The following is a 19422-nucleotide window of genomic DNA, read 5'->3' on the forward strand; positions in this document are numbered from 1 at the left end:
TGTCAAATACGGTATTTATAAAGCAAGACACATATAGCAAAAGTTATAGAGAATACATGAAAAGATATTGCTGGTGCATAACTAACGGATATCTAACATGAATGGAACAAGTAACATAAGTGCACTAAGGTATTGGCCCAAGCTCTCTTGTCTCATGACCAAGATATGCACTGGTCATTAAGTCCTTGCAAAAGCTAGATTTCTTGCACATGAAATGGATATAGGACTTATAGATCACAAAAGAAAATGAACTTCAGAATCTTGTCTGCTGGGAAAATAAGGGCAGATCAATACATTTATGGAAGCTGTATATCAACTTCACATCAAGGGGTCGAATTATCAAGCTCCGAATGGAGGCTTGATGCCCCTGTTTCCGTGCGAACCTTCAGGCTCACCGGAAACAGCAGTTATGAAGCAGCGGTCTAAAGACTGCTGCTTCATAACTGGTCAGTCTGCTCTGAGGCTGCGGACATCAATCCACCCGATCCTATATGATCAGGTTGATTGATACCCCCGCTAGCAGACGATTGGCCGCGAATCTGCAGGGGGCGGCATTGCACAAGCAGCTCACAAGAACTGCTTGTGCAATGATAAATGCCGACAGCGTATGCTGTCGGCATTTATCGATGTGCAGCGGACATGATACGCTTCATCGTATCATGTCCGCTCGCACTTACATAAATCGGCCCCCAGGAGTCAGTTTTGAAACAAAGCAAAAATGACAGCAATGTAAATTCAACTGGTAAAGTGTCTTATTTCTGTTAAGAAACAGAAATCCAAACTGAGCCCAAATTGTGAGAGATGTGTACTGAGCACCTAAGTGATTTTAAAGGGACGTAAAACCCATTTTTTTTTCATTCATCATTTAGATAGAACATAAAAATTTTAACAACTTTCTAATTTACTTCTGTTATCAAATTTTCTTCGTTTTTCTTGTTATCCTTATTTGAAAAGCAGAAATGTAAGCTCAGGAGTGTGAACGTTTCAGCAGCGCAATATATAGCACAATATAACAATGTTATACATTAGCAGTAGCACTAGATGGCAGCACTATTTCCTGTCCTGTAGTGCTTCAGGCATGTGCACGCTACCTACCTAGGTATCTCTTTAACAAAGAATAACATTAGAATGAAACATTTTTGATAAAATAAGTAAATTGGAAACTTTTTAAAAATTGTATTCTCTTTCTGAATAATGATAGAAAATATTTGGGTTTAATGTCCCTTTAAGAAAGTCCCAATTATTTATGCAACATGAGTGAAAATGGGAGAAGTGAGATTTGTCAGGGTTCAGTGATGAAGGAACAGAGGAAAATGTCATATTGTGATACTAAAAACAGCAAAGAGTGCTCACAATGTAAGATTAGTGTCGTTTCATTTTATAGAGCATAAACAGTAGCCATCAAAGATATTGGAGATAGGCAGGTTATTTAAATTGCCCTTCTATGAAAAACGGGCAAATGTAAGTATCTAAATGTCTGCACATCTGTTTCTTTATTCCTATAGCATTATATAAAACTGTATATATAGCTTGACATCTGGTGATATTTTTGAAAATATTAATTAATGAAAATAATTCCTTGTATCATTTACAAATAATCAGCTCATTATTAACTTTAAATTTTCCCAACACACCATGATGAATCCTGTGCAGAGTTAAAATGAGGTCAGAATCACTAAGACTTTGACAATTTGACTGCTCTGTTACCATTCTATGTTCTACCAGAACTAGTGAGAAATAATAAATAACATTTCAGAGTTTCACAGAGAGCACCCAAGAGTAGGTCCACAGCATATTCATTATCCATTAGGTAAGGAACACTTTGATTGTGCGTCTCCATTCAGTTCTGTACATTATTTGGCACCTGTAACAAACCTTGGGTTCAGATCCATAGGATCTCTGATTCTGGAAACAAATAGTGCTAAGAATCAACTTTAGGAAAAATACAGACTTTATTGTTTCGACTGATCTTTCTTTCAGCTCTGCACTTCGGTTGCTTAGTTTGGATCAGTTCCTCTGGGGTATTCCCCAAAGGTGGCAAAAGCCGTTTCTTGCTGTTCCGTTTATCCGAGAGCCACTGTGGAGGAAGCTCAAATGGACCAAAACCAAACTGCATGGAGTACTTGTCATTGAGTACCTCAGTCTCTCCAGGCATAACAGGGGCAACTTGTGCAGTAGACTCTGCACTCTGTGGAATTAATTTCTGCACAAGAGTTTGCTCTTCCTCTAGGCTGGTACTAGGGAGTGCTTCCTTGAGTTTGTAGTTTCTAGACGATTCTGACTTGATTTCATTGTCATCTTCGTCTTCTACTGACTTGAAGATCTGCTGCTGTCCTATATGGAACATCTCTAAAAGCTGGCTTCCAGATCGTACACTGGGCTCTAAGTTTACCTCTGCCACAGATCCTAAATTGACTACATTCCTTCGGCTATACTTCCTGTGCAGTTGTATAATGGTACCTAGCACACACTTACGCACAGACTTGTTAACAGTCAGGAAGAGCAGGGGGTTGGTGACCAAGGATACCTTAGGTAGCCAAATGGCAGTGAGCATAAGAAAGTCAGATATGTGGGATACATTAAGCACAGTGCGATATATGACCAGAGTCACATAAGGGACGCTACAGAAAATGAAAATCAGGACCATGGAGAGCAGCATTGCATGAAGCTCTGACTCTTTCTGTGAAACATATGGGATAGAGATTGAGTTCTGTGGGGTCCTCAGAGCTGCTATAATCACCTTCTTTTTCTGACTGGCACTCAGAGCTCTGCGGATCAGGACCATGAAAAGGAACACAACAGCCACTGGCACCAGTACTGTGGTGAAATTGTACACCAAGACATATACCAAGTGGCCCAAGGAGTATCCCCATGATGGCGAGCAGGTAGACATGGCGTAAACATCAGTCACATTAGTCACAGCAAATACAGGGACACTGGCCACCACAGCATGAGCCCAGATGTAGATTAACAAATCCCTGGCCTTGGAGTCCGAAATCTTCCTTTCTAGAGGATACAGCACTGAGTAGTACCTGTAATGAAAAAACAAAAGCCACCTCAAAATCAAATGCATTGGTTATTTACAAAAAAGTCTGGCTACAATGAGTTAATATTGCATTGAATAATCACTTATTTATCCTTATATTACAGGCTTGGTACAGCAAATAAATATCTAGAAGGAGGCAGAAAAAACACACAATACTTTTCACATATTAATTAGTTGAAACTGGTTATATTATTATAGAGTTTGGAAGTCTGAAAAAAGGACTATATGGTCTCTGAATACTGTAATAGTTGGCCAGCTTTTCTAAAGATTTCTGCTCAGGCGGGATTCATTAGTGCTATCAGGATTCTACAAAGATAAATTTTATCTTGATAGCTGTGTAGCTCACCAAGGGAGGGGCATTCCCTATTTTCTATATGTGAAGGGCAGACACATTCTAAGGGGAAGATTTAATAAGCAGTGGATTCTGCTTTCTCCGTCCGTAATTTCCGGCGATCTGGAAACTGAAGTTAAGAAGCAGCGGTTGTAAGACCGCTGCTCCTTAACTTGTCTGCCACCTTTTAGGTGGCGGACTGCAATCATCCTGATCAGATATGATCGGGATGATTGACACCCAATGCTAGCAGCCAATTGGCCGTGAATGTGCAGAAGGCGGCATTGCACAAGCATTTTTAGCGATGCCGAGCGGACATGATTCGCTACAGTGAATCATGTCCGCCCGGCACTTAGTAAATTGACCCCTAATGCTCAACAGAATGTGCACGATTTATCAAACACTTCTCCTCCTTTTTACTGCAGGTTCGCACAAGAGAACCTGTAGTCAGGATTTATCAAGCAGCGGTCATCAGACCGCTGCTTCCCTACCCTGTTCTCCCCTCTTAGGTGAGAATTTCAATCTCCCTGGTCTTGTATGACTGGGGTGATTGACAGCTCCTGCTCGTGAATGATTGGCTGGGGGCAAAGTAGCGCTCACATGCAATGTTAAATAGTTTTGAAACAACGAAGTAAAAATGAGAAAAATGGTACATATTTAAAATGGTTTAATAATGCACACTAACATTTGTTTTGTTTTAAAAGTATGCAGCACAATGTGAATTTAATTTATGCACAAAATAACAAAAATCATATTTATGGGTTAAAAAGGGCATTTTTTCACAGGCCTCATCATATTAATATATAAAATATTTATTTCTGCAGGTCTTGTAAGATATCAAGTTTGACTCAAAATACACAATGCACTTATTTAAATGATAGTTAAGACATATTTGAAACTAGAAGTCAAGAAAACAATGCCATTTGATTTGTATTTGCTTAACGCGCTATATAAAACAGTCTATTTCATAGGATGTTATATAAAAACATTAAGCAGGGGGCTTATAATTAATAGAAATCATTGCAATATGTGTTATTTATCATTTTAAAATGATTTTACCTTTTATTAACTTAATTTGTGCAGAGTCCATTACTTTGTGTCACAGCCTCTTAAGGGGTCTGGGGTTTCTAGAGGAAGGCATACCTAGCCTGATCTCATAAACCTTCTAGAGCAACATGAGCTGGTCTACTGTTCAGTAAAGTCTAGAGAAACAGGAAGTCAGTTTCTTGTCCATGCTCATAAGGGGCAGAATTCAACTTTGAGTTTGCATGTCAGCTTCCTTAAGTACCTATAGGCAATGGCTACGCAGAGAAGTGCTCATTTTGCAAGAAAACAAGTAAGTTATTTGCTGATTTATTTTTTACACAAAGGGCTAGATTACAAGTGGATCGCTAATTTATCACGCACCAAATTTGCCTGTTTACGGCACACGATAAATAGTCAGCCAATATAAGTGGCTGGTTAATGCTACTGCGAGCTTGCAGAATTAGCACTCCGAAAATGAACTAGAGATCATATCTCTGGTTAATTTCAAAATGTGCCCCAATTGCCCCCTAAATTAAGTATAGTGTGAGTTTTTAAAATAAAAAAATATTAGCATTTTTATTTTTTAAAAATACTGCACAAAGCATTTTTAGGGCTTTAATTGAGCGGGTGTGTGGTGTTAAAAATAAAATAACACCAAAAGTGTCGTGTAGTCACACATATAAACACATAAATATATATGTATTCATATACATATATATTTAAAATCTGCTGCCCATCGCTGTGCAACTTGCCCCCTTACTTGCTCTAGGTTCTCAACCTTTTCTGACGGCATAAGAACGAGACTCCCATTGGAGTTTATGGAAGCACTCTCTTGTGAGTGCAAAATTCCATGCAATGCGAACGCGATTTGTAATACCAGCGCACATTTGCACAAATTTTGAGCTTGCTTAATCAATATTTTGTACTCCACTATCAGCTAGACTACGAGTTTTGTGTTTTTTGTGAAAAAGAAGCGTTATGGCATTTTCCCTAATGCTGCTATAACAAGTCTTGTCGGTATAGGTGTACTGCACACCTTTTAGCCAGTCACGCAACGTCAGTACCGCGCTTTTAAAAAAGTCCTTTTTCAATGGGACTCCCCTAGCGTTGTTATTACGAGTTTGCCTGGGAGGCCAAAAAGTGAGCGGACACTCTATAACCACAAGATCCGTAACGCCATCTAAAGTCAGTAGTTATAAGTTTTACGTTACAAAGCTGTACCATAAAACTCATAACAAAAGTGTTAAAAAGTACACTAACACCCATAAACTACCTATTAACCCCTAAACCGAGTCCCTCCCGCATCGCAAACACTATAATAAATGCATTAACCCCTAATCTGCCGCTCCCCAACATCGTCGCCACTATAGTAAACCTATGAACCCCTAAACCACCGCCCTCCCGCATCGCAAACACTATTTAAATATAATTAACCCCTAATCTGCCGTCCGCCCACACCGCCGCTATAATAAACCTATTAACCCCTAAACTGCAAGCCCCCACAACAAAATATACTAAAATAAACTATTAACCCCTAAACTGAAAGCCCCCCACAACTAAATATACTAAAATAAACTATTAACCCCTAAACCTAGCGCCCCCCTAACTTTATATTAAAATTACAATTTTCCTATCTTAAATTAAATTAAAACTTACCTGTCAAATTAAATAAATTAATTTTAAACTAACAATTAAACTAAGATAATTATTAAACTACAATTAAACTAACTAACAATTAAATTAAACTACCCATTAAAAAAAATCCTAACACTAAGTATATAATTCCCATAAAATTAAAAATACCTAAATTACAAAAACAAACAATAATTTTCCAAAAAACAAGAAACAAATTATCAAAAATAAAAAAGAATTACACCTAATCTAATAGCGCCATCAAAATAAAAAAGCCCCCCAAAATAAAATAAACCCTAGCCTACAATAAACTAACAATGGCCCTTACCAATGGCATTTAGCTCTTTTACATGCCCAGACCCTAAACTAAAAATAAAACCCAACTAAAAAACCCTTAAAAAACCTAACACTAACCCCTGACGATCCACTTACAGTTCTTGAAGTCCCGCTTGAAGGATCCATCCAGCCGGCGAAGTCATCATCTATGCGGCAAGAAGTCTTCATCCAGGGGGCCTCTTCGATCTTCATCCAGCCGATAAAGTCCTCATCCAGGCGGCAAGAAGTCTTCATCCAGACGGCATCTTCTATCTTCATTCATCTGGCGTGTAGCGGGTCCATCTTGAAAACATCCGTCACGGAGCATCCTCTTCATACGGTCTCCGCCATACACTGGAACTTCAATGCAAGTGACGTCATCCAAGATGGCGTCCCTTGCATTCCTATTGGCTGAAAGATTTCAATTAGTCAATAGGATTAGAGCTGCTAAAATCCTATCTTTGATGACGTCACTTGCATTGAAGTTCCAGTGTACGGTGGAGACCGAATGAAGAGGATGCTCTGCGCTGGATGTCTTCAGGATGGACTTGCTCTGCGCCGGATGGATGAAGATAGAAGATGCCGTCTGGATGAAGACTTCTTGCCGCCTGGATGAGGACTTCGCCAGCTGGATGAAGATGGAAGAGGCCACCTGGATGAAGACTACTTGCCGCATGGACGATGACTTCACCAGCTGGATGGATCCTTCAAACGGGACTTCAAGAACTGTAAGTGGATTGTCAGGGGTTAGTGTTATTTTTTTTTTAGGTTTTTTTTGGGTGGGTTTTATTTTTAGCTTAGGGTCTGGGCATGTAAAAGAGCTGAATGCCCTTTTAAGGGCAATGCCCATACAAATGCCCTTTTCAGGGCAATGGGGAGCTTAGTTTTTTTAGATAGTAATTTTATTTGGGGTGGTGGTTGTGGGGGTGGTGGGTTTTACTGTTGGGGGGGGTGTTTGTATTCTTTTTTACAGGCAAAAGAGCTGTTATCTTTGGGGCAATGCCCCACAAAATGCCCTTTTAAGGGCCATTGGTAGTTTATTGTAGGCTAGGGTTTTTTATTTATTTTGGGGGGCTTTTTTATTTTGATAGGGCTATTAGATTAGGTGTAATTCTTTTTTATTTTTGATAATTTGTTTCTTTTTTTGTAATTTAGTGTTTGTTTTTTTATGTAATTTAGTTATTTTTATTTTTTAGTAGTTTTAGTGTTTATTTTTTTTTGTAATGTTAGGTTTTAGTGTAAGGCAGGTTAGGTTTTATTTCACAGGTAAGTTTGTATTTATTTTAACTAGGTAGTTGGTAAAATAAATACAAACTTACATGTGAAATAAAAATAAAACATTAGCTAGCTACAATATAACTATTAGTTATATTGTAGCTAGCTTGGGTTTTATAATACAGGTAAGTTTGTATTTAGTTTAAAATAGTTATTATTTAGTTCATAATTGTAACTTTAGTTTAGCTGTATTTTAATTATATTAAAGTTAGGGGGTGTTAGGCTTAGAGTTACGTTAGGGTTAGTAACATACATAGTAACATAATAGATAAGGTTGAAAAAAGACCGAAGTCCATCGAGTTCAACCTATACAAATCTAAAATACTTACAAAAAGCTCCAGTTAAGCTTAAATAACCCCACTAAAAGGTGACCCATTTAATACTAGCAATCATATCCATGAATTTTGCTTATATACAGAAATGTATCCATACTAGTTTAAAATGTATTTAGGGTATTGGCATTCACTGCCTCCTTTGGTAATGAGTTCCACAATTTTATTGCTCTTACAGTGAAAAAACGTTTCCGTTGCAGGAGATTAAATCTCCTTTCCTCCAACCTTAAATTGTGACCTCTTGTCAGAAACTATTTTCTTGGAATAAACAGCGCTTCTGCCATCTCTGTATATGGGCCTTGAATATATTTATATAAAGTAATCATGTCATCTCTCAAGCGCCTTTTTTCTAAAGAAAACAGACCCAGTTTGGCTAGCCTCTCCTCATAGGTTAAATTCTCCAATCCCCTTATTAGCTTTGTGGCCCTTCTCTGAACTTTTTCTAGTCCTGCGATATATTTTTTTTGCGATCGGTCCCCAGAACTTCACTCCATACTCAAGGTGAGGTCTTACTAGGGCTTTATATAGTGACAGAATTATGCTTTCCTCCCTTGAATCAATGCCTCTTTAAATACATGCTAGTATCTTATTAGCCTTTGAAGCAGCTGCCCTGCATTGTGCACCCATCTTTAGCTTGCTTTATATTACTACTCTCCCAAATCCCTTTCCTCCTCTGTTTGGCTAAGTCTTATCCCATTTAAAAATACGTTGCCTGCTTATTTTTACTTCCAAAATGTAGAACCTTGCATTTTCCCTTATTAAATCTAATTTTCCATTTACTTGCCCATACTTCTAATTTTTGCAGATCTCTTTGTAATGAAAGTTCATCCTGCTCTGACCTAATGACCTTACTTAACTTATCTTCTGCAAAAATAGAGATGTCGCTATTTAACCCTTGCTCCAAGTCATTTATAAAAATATTAAAAAGAACAGGGCCCAGTACTGATCCCTGGAGGACTCCACTGATTACCTTTGTCCAATCTAAGTATGATCCATTTACTACTACTCGTTGTTCCCTATCTTTTATCCAATTATTATATCCATGAGCTAACATTTTCAGATATTCCCAGTCCCTTAATTTTGTGCATTAATCTCTCATGTAGTACTGTATCAAATGCCTTAGCAAAATCTAAGTATATCACCTCAACTGATTACCCTTTATCTATATTTTTACTTACTTCCTCGTAGAATCTAATTAGATTAGTTTGACATGATCTATTTCTCCTAAAACCATGCTGATTAGAACTCATAATCATGTTTACACGAATATGCTCATCAATATAACCCCTTCAAATATCTTCCCCACTATTGATTAGGTTAAGGGGTTAATGGATTTATTTAGTGGTAGTGATGTGTGAGGCCAGAGGTTTAGGAGTTAATAACTTTAGTATAGTGGCGGCAACATCGGGAGTGGCAGATTAGGGATTAATAGTTTTATGTAGGTGGCGGCGATGTTGGGGGGTGGCAGATTAGGGGTTAATAACTGTATGTAGGTGGCGGCGATATCGGGGGCGGCAGATTAGGGGTCAATAACTGTATGTAGGTGGCAGCGATATCGGGGGTGGCAGATTAGGGGTTAATAACTGTATGTAGGTGGCGGCAATGTCGGGGTTGGCAGACTTGGGGTTTATGTTAGGGTGTTAGGTTTAAACTTTTTATTTCCCCATAGACATCAATGGGGCTGCGTTACTGAGCTTTTCATTCCGCGATCACAGCTGTAAGGCTTTTTTTTGCCGGCTCTCCCCATTAATGTCTATGGGGAAATGGTGCACAATCACGTCAAAGCAGCGCTTTATTTCGGTGTGATATGGAGCTCAACGCAACCATTTCGCCTGCACAAGCCTGCTTTTTTAAAATTTGTAATAGCAGCGCTACAGGGAGGTGAAATAACGCCGCTTTTGTGGCGGTCGTTAAAATCCCTATAGCGCTCAAAACTCGTAATCTAGCTGTATGTTTCTTTTTATGTTTACTTTGAATTAACATATATATTAACACATCTAAAGTAAAAATCATAGTGGACAATGAATGATGTAATAAAGTGCATTTTAATGGTGGTATTCTCACCTATCCAAGGCAATGGCAGCAAAGCTGAGGATGGTCACTGAGCAGAAGACTTTGTGCAGGAACTTGATAGTCTTACAGAACAATAAGGTATAGACCCACCAACAACAGTGTGGGCTAGCGCTGAGCAAAATGTCAAAAGGCACACACACCAGGCTGGCACAGATACCAGAGCATGCCAAGTTCATCATGAATCGGTTGGTAACTGTTTTAAGGACAGATGTTCTGCATGTCGACCAAAGTACTACGAAATTCCCTGGAATCAGAAAATGAGAAATAGATAAGGAAGGATAAGAGATTACCACAAGCACAAATGGTTATTTCAGAATATTCTAATTCTGTAGAAGGTAAGGATATATAGAGTGCTATCATTTTTTTTAATAATTTCTTTAGAACCGTATTATAATTGCACGTGAGTTTAACTTAAAGGGATTGTACTGTAAAACTGGTTCCCCCTTAATGTGCTTCCATTGACTTATTATACCAGCTACAGAGCATATCATGTATTATAAATTGCTTGTTTAGGTTTATTTTGTATGTGAAATAGCTGCTTTCAGAAAGTACAGATATCCTATTTTTTCTATATCTCTATATATACATGCCTCCTTATCTAATCTCTTAGACATATTCATATTTTCAGTATAGGTGGTGGCTTTAACAGGCAAAACTAATAATGGTAAAGGAGCTATTTGTAAACAATTGGATTCACATTAAAGAGGAGAACATCTTTACACTTAATCATATCAAAATATCGCCATGATGCTTCCACAGTAGCGCCTTGACGTTATCAGCATATCACAGCATACATTATTATGATAAAAAATATGTACAAACCTATTTTGTTTAAATGCACACAAACATTTATATATATATACACACACACACATATATATATATATATATATATATATATATATATATATATATATATATATATATATATATATATATATATATATATATTTAAATATTATAGGGAAATACAAATTTCTATGGACACAAACACTTAACACATTAAAGGGACATTAAACCGAAATTTTTTCTTTCATGATTCAGATAGAGCATGCAATTTTAAGCAACTTTCTAATTTACTATTACTATCAAATTTTCTTTGTTCTCTTGATATCTTTATTTAAAAATCAGGAATATGATGCATAGGAGCCGGCCCATTTTTGGTTGAGAACCTGGGTTATGCTTGCTTATTGGAGGGTAAATGAAAGCATCAAATAAGCAAGCGCTATCCGTGGTGCTGAACCTAAAATGGGCTTGCTGCTAAGATTTACATTCCTCTTTTAAAATAAAAATAGCAAGCGAACGAAAACAAATTGATAATAGGAGTAAATTAGAAAGCTGCTTAAAATTTCATGCTCTATCTGAATCATGAAAGAAAACATTTGTGTTCAGTGTCCCTTTAACGTAATACTCCTTAAACTGCAATGCATTTGCTAAGTGAGCACCCATGCATATGACAAAGCAGGAGGACGTGTTGCATTTGTCGCTTTACACAAGTATAAATATGCAGCAAAAGAAGAGGCTTACAAAAGACATTATAAAATCAGTATTGTGCTGCAGTACACTATCCCACCTGAATTTTGCACTTTATAGCTATCTAAGCATTAGCACCCACCTGAGTATCTATAGGCCTCCAGTTTCAAAATGATGTGCGGTCAGCTCATATGCAAGATGAAACTTCCTGGGAAAGTAACTGTGCCCAAAAGTATTTGGACTCCTTTAATAGTTATTGAATTCAAGTGTTTCAGCTACACGCATTGTTAACAGGTGTATAACATTTAGCACATAGCCATGATATCTCCATAGACAAACATGGGCTGTACAATCAGAAGATCTCAACGAATTGGTACTGATTGTGAGCCAGACCTTCTCATCCAACATCAGTGACTGAACTCACAAATGCTTTTTTAGCTACATTGGCACAATTTCACACTCCAAAATCTTATAGAAAGCCTTCCCAGAAGAGTATTAGCTGTTATAGTCATAATAGGGAGGGCAACTCCATATTAATTCCCAATGGTTTTGGAATGGGATGTTCAATAAACTGCAAACAACTTTAAAGTCATGTTTCTGGGAGGAACATGGCCTTCTTCATATATATATATATATATATCAATTGCACAATATACAAAAAAGATGGCCTCAAAGTACATTGTCCTTGGGCAGTTAGCTTAAATGGTCTGAAGACCTAACCTGAATATCACAAAATAAAACAAAATAAAGGAAAATAGGCTACTGTCTTGTAGTGTATATCCAAAAAATTGCCTCATCTGCAATACAGTACAGGAGACCATGGGCTCCATTTATGAAGCAGCGGATGCTCCTTCCAAGCCCCATCATTTCAGGTCCGTCTGAAACGGAAGTTAAGTAGCTACGGTCGTAAGATCACTGCTCCTTAACTTGCCCACCACCTTTTATGCTTGTTCAATGTTAAATACCAACTGCGTATACTGTCGGCATTTAGCGAGGTCGAGTGGACATGATTTGCTACAGCTAATTATGTCCGCTCGACTGTTCTTAAATCTACCCCATATCTTCAGAAGGATATAAATAAACTAGAAAATGTCCAAAGTAGGGCTACTAAAATGGTACACAGTCTAAAATATAAAACATACAAAGAAAGACTGTGACTTAAATATGTATAGTTTAGAGGAGAGAAGGGAAAGAGGTGACACAATAGAAACCTTCAAATATATGACTTAATAAAGTGGAAGCTATAAGCATTTTCCACAAAATCAAATGGTAAAACAAGAGGTCACAATCTTAAGTTAGAGGGTAGCAGATTTAGGAGAAATGTAAGGAAGAATTTTTTTTACAGAAAGGGTGGTGGATTCATATAAACTTGCAATTGAGGTGCTAAACACAAAGGGGGGGGGGGGCGGATCATGTCCGCCAGACATTGCTGAATGCCGACAGCATACGCATTTAACATTGCACAAGCAGTTCTGGTGAACTGCTTGTTCAATGCCATCCTCTGCAGATTTGCGGCCAATCGACCGCTAGCAGGGGGTGTCAATCAACCCGATCGTACACGATTGGGCGGATTGCTGTCCACAGCCTCAGAGGTGTATGAGTTAAGGAGCAGCAGCCTTAAGACCGCTGCTTTATAACTCCTGTTAAACAGCAGCATTAGGGCACATTCAACCCTTAATAAATCGTCCCCGAAGACTGTAAAGGAATTCAAAAATGCCTGGGACATGCATAAGGCTATCCTAAGAAAAAAGTAACATGTAGTATGGGTAGACTTGATGGGCCTTTTTGGTTCTTATCTACCGTCAAATTCTATGTTCTGTATAGAACTCCAGCTATTCTAGCTACTTACGACCAGAGTAAAATATTTTGCAGCATTAGTTGTACTATTCTTTCTTTCCTCATTTCTCACATTTTTTTCCTCACCTTCTATGTCCTCTTTTCTTGTTTCTCATGGTCCAACGTTTCTCTTCTTCAGCTCATTTTAATATCCAGTATTTCTTTATATTATACTTTTTCCACTTTTTGCATTTCTTTGCTTTTTTTTTTTATCTTGTTTTGTTTTTCTGTTTCTAACCCCCTTTTCAGCCCATCACCTTGTCAGTACCTGCAGTGCTCATGCAATTTGCTGCAACCAGTTGTAACTATGCAGCTTATGAGGAGAGCATTTTCTTATGGCTGCAGGTTTCACTGCTGAATGGCGGTACAGTGACTGTAATAAAAGACCTTGAAAGTAGCACTAAGGGGTCAAGTCTATATGACCTCTCAGCTGTTAATGTTCCATAAAACATCAATAAATTGCTCAATGTAACCTATTATTGACAGTCCATATCTCCTTTTTCTCCATGCAACATCTTATCAGAACAGCTGTAATTACATATAATCCTAAATATTAGGTCTACATAATGCATTTTACTGCTCCATATAATCACTCTAAATATCATTCTCACATATTGGGTTAGAACTGTGCATCTTATCGCTGAACAAAAGAGATGTGTGAATTAGGGGATCCCTTTAGTCATGTAGTAGTCATGGATGCTGTTATACAAAATCATGTTGTAAAATCAAGACCAGTGTAACAGATTAAAAAAAAATCACTTATGCTGTGAGTGCCCGTGCACCAGCATTCAAACACCATACCTTCTCAGAGAGTCAGCAGTGGTTTGTATGACATAAATTAAGGGCCAGATTAAGAGTGGAGCACAAAATATTGCTTACTACAAATACCTGATAATAATAATAATTACTTTCAGCGCAGGTAAATGTGCAGTAGTATTACAAGTAAAGTGCAATCTGGTTAATTTGATGAGCACTAATTGCTACTGCAAGCTCACGGTAGCAATAACCAGCCACTTGTAATGGCTGGTTATTTATCGTTTGCCCGTAAACGAGTGAATTTGCGTGTTTATGGATGCGCGATAAATTAGCGCTCCACTTGTAATCTAGCCCTAAATCTTCACTGATGCAATACACACCACCACAAGCGCTATGAGCAGGTATGGTGTTTAAATCCTGATGCTATAGTCACATGTAGCATATGTGCGTAGGCTGCTGAAACAGTTATAACATTTATTAATTACCAAAAAATCTACCAATTTTGACCTTTCTATACAGTCCAGGGCAAGTGAAATCCTAGGAACTAGAAAGCCATAGCTCCAAGCAGGGCCAGTGTTCTGTATTATTTTCAGACTTTGTTACGTTTCCCTACCTCCAGCCACGCCTACAAAATACTTGCAAATACTTGCAAAGACAGTTGTGCACGCTTTACAGAACACGATAACAATACAATTGCAATGTGCTCACTGCCCCAGTCGGCAAATATTACAGAAGTGGTAACTCCACAATTTGGCACTAGCTGGGGGCATACAAATAATAGTGGTAAAAAAAGGATTCATAGTCAATATCATTGAAAGGATTTGTATGATTTTCATAATATAAATAGTTACAAACACTCTGTGGACATCTAAATACCACTGGCAAAAAAAAAGATTCATAGTCACTATCATCATGAAAAGGAATGTTTGTAATTATTTATATATATATTTTTTATGAAAAACGTTCACTCATTTATTCAAACAAATCCGTACAATAATAGTGACTATGAAACCTTTTTTTGCCAGTAGTATTTAGATGTCCCCAGAGTGTTTGTAACTATTTATATTATGAAAATCGTACAAATACTTTCAATGATATTGACTATGTATTATTTGTATGCCCATAGCTACTGCCAAAATTGTGGACATACCACTTCTGTAATATTTGCCGACTGAAGCAGCAAGCGTCTATGTTAATTGCAATTTGCTGCTTATTAACATCCAATAACGTCATCAGAATTTGTTCTAGCCAGGGTGTCTAGATTTTTTTCTGAAGAGACGGAGGGCAGAGAGAAGAGAAAGAAAGAAAGAAAGAAAGAGAAGAGAGAGGGAAAGGAGATGAGATGAGAGAGAAGAGGAACAGAGGAGAGAGAGTGAAGAAAGACAAGACAGATGAAAGAGAGAAAAACAGACAACGAAAGAAAAAATAGTTAGAAGAGATTGAAAGAGAGAAAACAGAAGTAGAGAGAAAGGGGGGGTTAAAAGAGATATCCTTTCTAGGCAGTGAAATACAAATTTTATTGGGTTATTAAATAAAGTTAACTGATTTTCTATATATAAAATTACAGAGATGGCCAAATGTTTTTTGCTCCTAAATTTATGGGCTGGCTCCTAGATTTTGGACAAATATGTTGAGTCCTGCTTTAAATGAAGATTCAACTACTGGCCACAAATATAATAGCATGGTTTCTTCTCACTATGCTGTTGTTTCCCCCATGTATTTTCAGCTCTCGTAAAAGCCAGTATCTTTGCCTTTACTGGGTGCTGCTATCTTAGAGCTTAGGTATTCTTGCACTTGGAGGTTGTGGGTAATACCTACAGTGGTAAGTTTTGCATTATATGAGAGCTCCAAGATGGTGGCACCCAGCAACAAAATGCAAAGCTTTACCAATTGCACCTGGCTTAAAAATTTGAGAATGGTTTGTTGAAGATGTCTCTAACAGATTAATGTCCCTTTAACAACTTTCAGGAGCTTGTCTAGCACTGCTCTGCTTAGTCTGATTAGCTGCATCACTCTTACCTACAAATAACCAAAAAAACATTAAGGGGTTGGATTAGAGCAGGGGTATCAAGCTCATTGTATCCGGGGGCCATTGGCCAGTGTTCTTCTCCCATAGGGGACACTTGAACAGAGTGAGTTCTCTGGAAGTAACATTTACCCAAGTAGTAGTGCATGGCAGGAGTTGTAGCCCACAATAGACATATACAGTGTATATATAACTGTATAAAAAGTGACATTTATTCAAGCAGTGCACAATGGGAGTCTACACTGGACAATGCATGCTTGTATTTTTATTTATCTTGTGAGTGCCTATATAGATCAAATAGTTACACATCTTAGAATGAATGAATGGGGCCAAATTAATATTGAGTAGGGACCGGTAGGTGTCTCATCTTAGGGTTTCTAATAGTCGATTTATGTTGGGTTATGCAATCTTTTATTGTCTGGGAAGTCTGCCCTATGTTTAATAAACCACATAGGCATTTGAGCATTTGAGCGCATATACCACATAAGTCGACTGGCAAGAGTAATGCTCCTTAATGCTGAATTTCTTCCCTAAGAAAGGGTGACTAATGGAATTACCCCTAATAATACTTTTACAGTGGGAGCAATTTAGACATGGGAATGTCCCATTTTCCACCGGTTTGAATACTCTCTGTTTGAGTTTAGAGGGCGTCATTTTTAGCCCTAACCAATTGTTTTCCAAGAGAATTACCTTTCCTAAAGGCTGAAAAAGGGGGTTGTTTAAATTCCTCAACCTCTGGCATAGAGTGACCCAACATTAACCAATGTTTACAAATGATTTTATGCAATTTAACACTAGTGCTATTGTAATTGGAAACAAAAGCTAATTTTTTAGTATTAAAAGTTTTCTGTTGAGGTTCAAGATTAATAGACTCCAATTCTTCCGAGGAATAACCTCTCTCTTGAAACCTGTTGCGCATCTCATCTAAGTGCATTTGACAGGCAGAAGAATTGGAAACTATTCTCTTTACCCTCAAGAGATGTGACTTAGACACGCTCTTAAATACTCTAGGGGGATGATGGCTCTGAAGAGATAAAAGGGTATTTTTATCGGTTGGCTTTTTATATATGTCTGTATCAAAGTGATCATCAGCATGCATAACCACTGTATCCAGAAATTCAATTCTACTCTGATGATATTTGGTTGTGAACTAAACAACCGGTACCTTACCTTATATCCTCTCATGGAACGCCTCAATGGATTCAATGTTGCCCCACCACACAATGAACAAGTCATCTATATATCGCCACCACGCCAAGCAATTATGGAATCACTCAGGATCATTATATACCACTTGTTCCTCTAATCTGTCCATGTAAAGGCAAGCATAGGCAGAAGCAACATTAGAAACCATTGGGGTGCCCCACAGCTGCAAAAATAAGCTATCAAAGGCAAAATAATTGTGAGTTAAAACCAATTCTAATAACTCCATAAAAAAATGAATCTGTCGTTCAAAACATTTGTCTGATTTGGTTAGAGCCATCCAAACATTATTTAATCCATCCATGTAAGGGATGATAGTATATAAACTACATACATCCCATGTAGCTAAGATTACATTCTCCGGCAAATCAGACAAATTTTTCAATTTGAATAGGAAGTCACTAGTATCCGTAAAAAAAGACCTGCCCTGTCTCACAAGGGGTGCAAGTACTTTTTCTAAGAACCTAGAAATAGGACTGAATAAAGAATCAATAGAGGTCACTATGGGTTGAATAAATCCTTATGGACTTTGGGTAAAATATAAAAATTGGAAGTTTTAGATCTCTGCAAATATAGAAAATCAAACATTTGTTCTGAAATTATTATCAATTCCAATGCCTTACCCAAAACTTCCCTGACCCTAGACATAAATCTGGGAAGTGGATCAACCACAAGTTCCTTATATACCTCTGTATCATTGAGTTGTCTATACACCTCCTCTTTATATTTTAAGGTATCCATTACTACCGTAGCCCCACCTTTATCGGCTGCTTTAATAATAAATACACACACTGTATATATGTACTTGTCTGTAATAAAAAAAACACATTATGCTTACCTGACAATAATTAAGAGTCCACGAGTCATCATGTGTGGGAAATTCCCCTCCTAACCACTAGGAGGAGGAAAAAGACACCCCAACACACCAGAGCGTTAAATATCTCCCACTTTCCATGATGCTCAGTTATACACAAAAACAGGAAAGATAAAGCAGGTAAAAAAATGCTAAAAAAAATGCTAAACAAGTACTGCCAACACCTGATCAAAAAGAAAGGGTGGGCTCATGGACTATCATCATCATGCAACTAAATTATCAGGTAAGCATAAATGTAATTTTCTTTCATCAGATGGTGAGAGTCCATGAGTCACTACATGTGAAAATTAATATCCAAGGAGTGGAGTCCACAAGGCCACCATAAAACAGGGGGGGGGAGGGCAAATAGTGACTAAGTAATCCATGCAAATTAAAGCTTTAAACCAAGCTGCTAAAGTTACAGCTGTAACTTCCTGACCTTTGGGAAACCCAGAAAATATACAAAAATGGAAAAAGAACTTCAGAAATCTTTTGTGGTTTCTACATAATATTTGAGAACTTTAACAACATCCAAATTGTGGAGAAGACACTCCTTAGAATTCTTAGGAGCTGGACAAAAAGTAGGAACCACAACTTCCTGATTAATAGTATCTGAAGTTACCACCGTAGGAAGAAAATAATAGCTAGTGTGAAGAACAGCCTTATCCTCATGATAAATCAGAAAAGGAGGTTTGCATGACAAAGCTTAAAGCTCAGAGAACCTTCTAGCTGAAGAAATAGCTTGAAGAAAAAGAACCTTCCAGGATAAAAGCTGAAGGTCTAAACCATGCATTGGTTCTAAAGGAGTAGTCTGAAGAACCCTCAAACCCATATTAAGATTCCAACAAGGAGAAACTGGATGAATTGACGGTTTAATTCTGATCACAGCCTGAATAAAGCCCTGAAAGTTTTAGAAAAAAAAATGTATCTAACAAAACAGAAAGAGATTACATCTGACCCTTCAGTAAACGTGTTGACAAACCTTGATCTAAGCTTTCCTGCAGAAACTCAAGAACTCTAGAAATTCTAAAAGAATTCCAATGAAAACCTTTTGCGAGAGTACCATGCAGCAAAATAGTTTCCAGACCTTATGATAAATACGTCTGGTAACACGTTTCCTAACCTGAATCAAGGTATCAATAACCTTGTCAGAAAAAAACTCTCTGAGACAGAAATAAGTGTTTAATTGCCCTGTCATCAAATTCCGAGTTTTGAGATCTTGCTAAAAGAAAGGGCCTAGAGAGA

General features: G+C 37.6%; 1 protein-coding gene across 2 annotated transcripts in view; it reads right to left on the reverse strand.

The window, feature by feature from the left end:
• Positions 1 to 1842: 1842 nt before the first annotated feature.
• The window catches only part of GPR176 (G protein-coupled receptor 176), a 101804-nt gene continuing 84224 nt past the window's right edge, over positions 1843 to 19422 (reverse strand). Inside the window, exons 2-3 of one of the 2 annotated variants that reach the window (XM_053697982.1) lie at positions 10022 to 10274; positions 1843 to 3032 (exon numbers count right to left, since the gene is read on the reverse strand). In XM_053697982.1, coding sequence (XP_053553957.1) covers positions 1922 to 3032; positions 10022 to 10274 — 1364 coding nt within the window. In that variant the 3' untranslated portion in view covers positions 1843 to 1921. The remainder of the gene's footprint in view (positions 3033 to 10021; positions 10275 to 19422) is intronic. The other variant, XM_053697983.1, reaches the window with a different exon arrangement.

This window comes from Bombina bombina, chromosome 1 (assembly GCF_027579735.1).
Source record: "Bombina bombina isolate aBomBom1 chromosome 1, aBomBom1.pri, whole genome shotgun sequence".
Taxonomy (NCBI): Eukaryota; Metazoa; Chordata; class Amphibia; order Anura; family Bombinatoridae; genus Bombina; species Bombina bombina.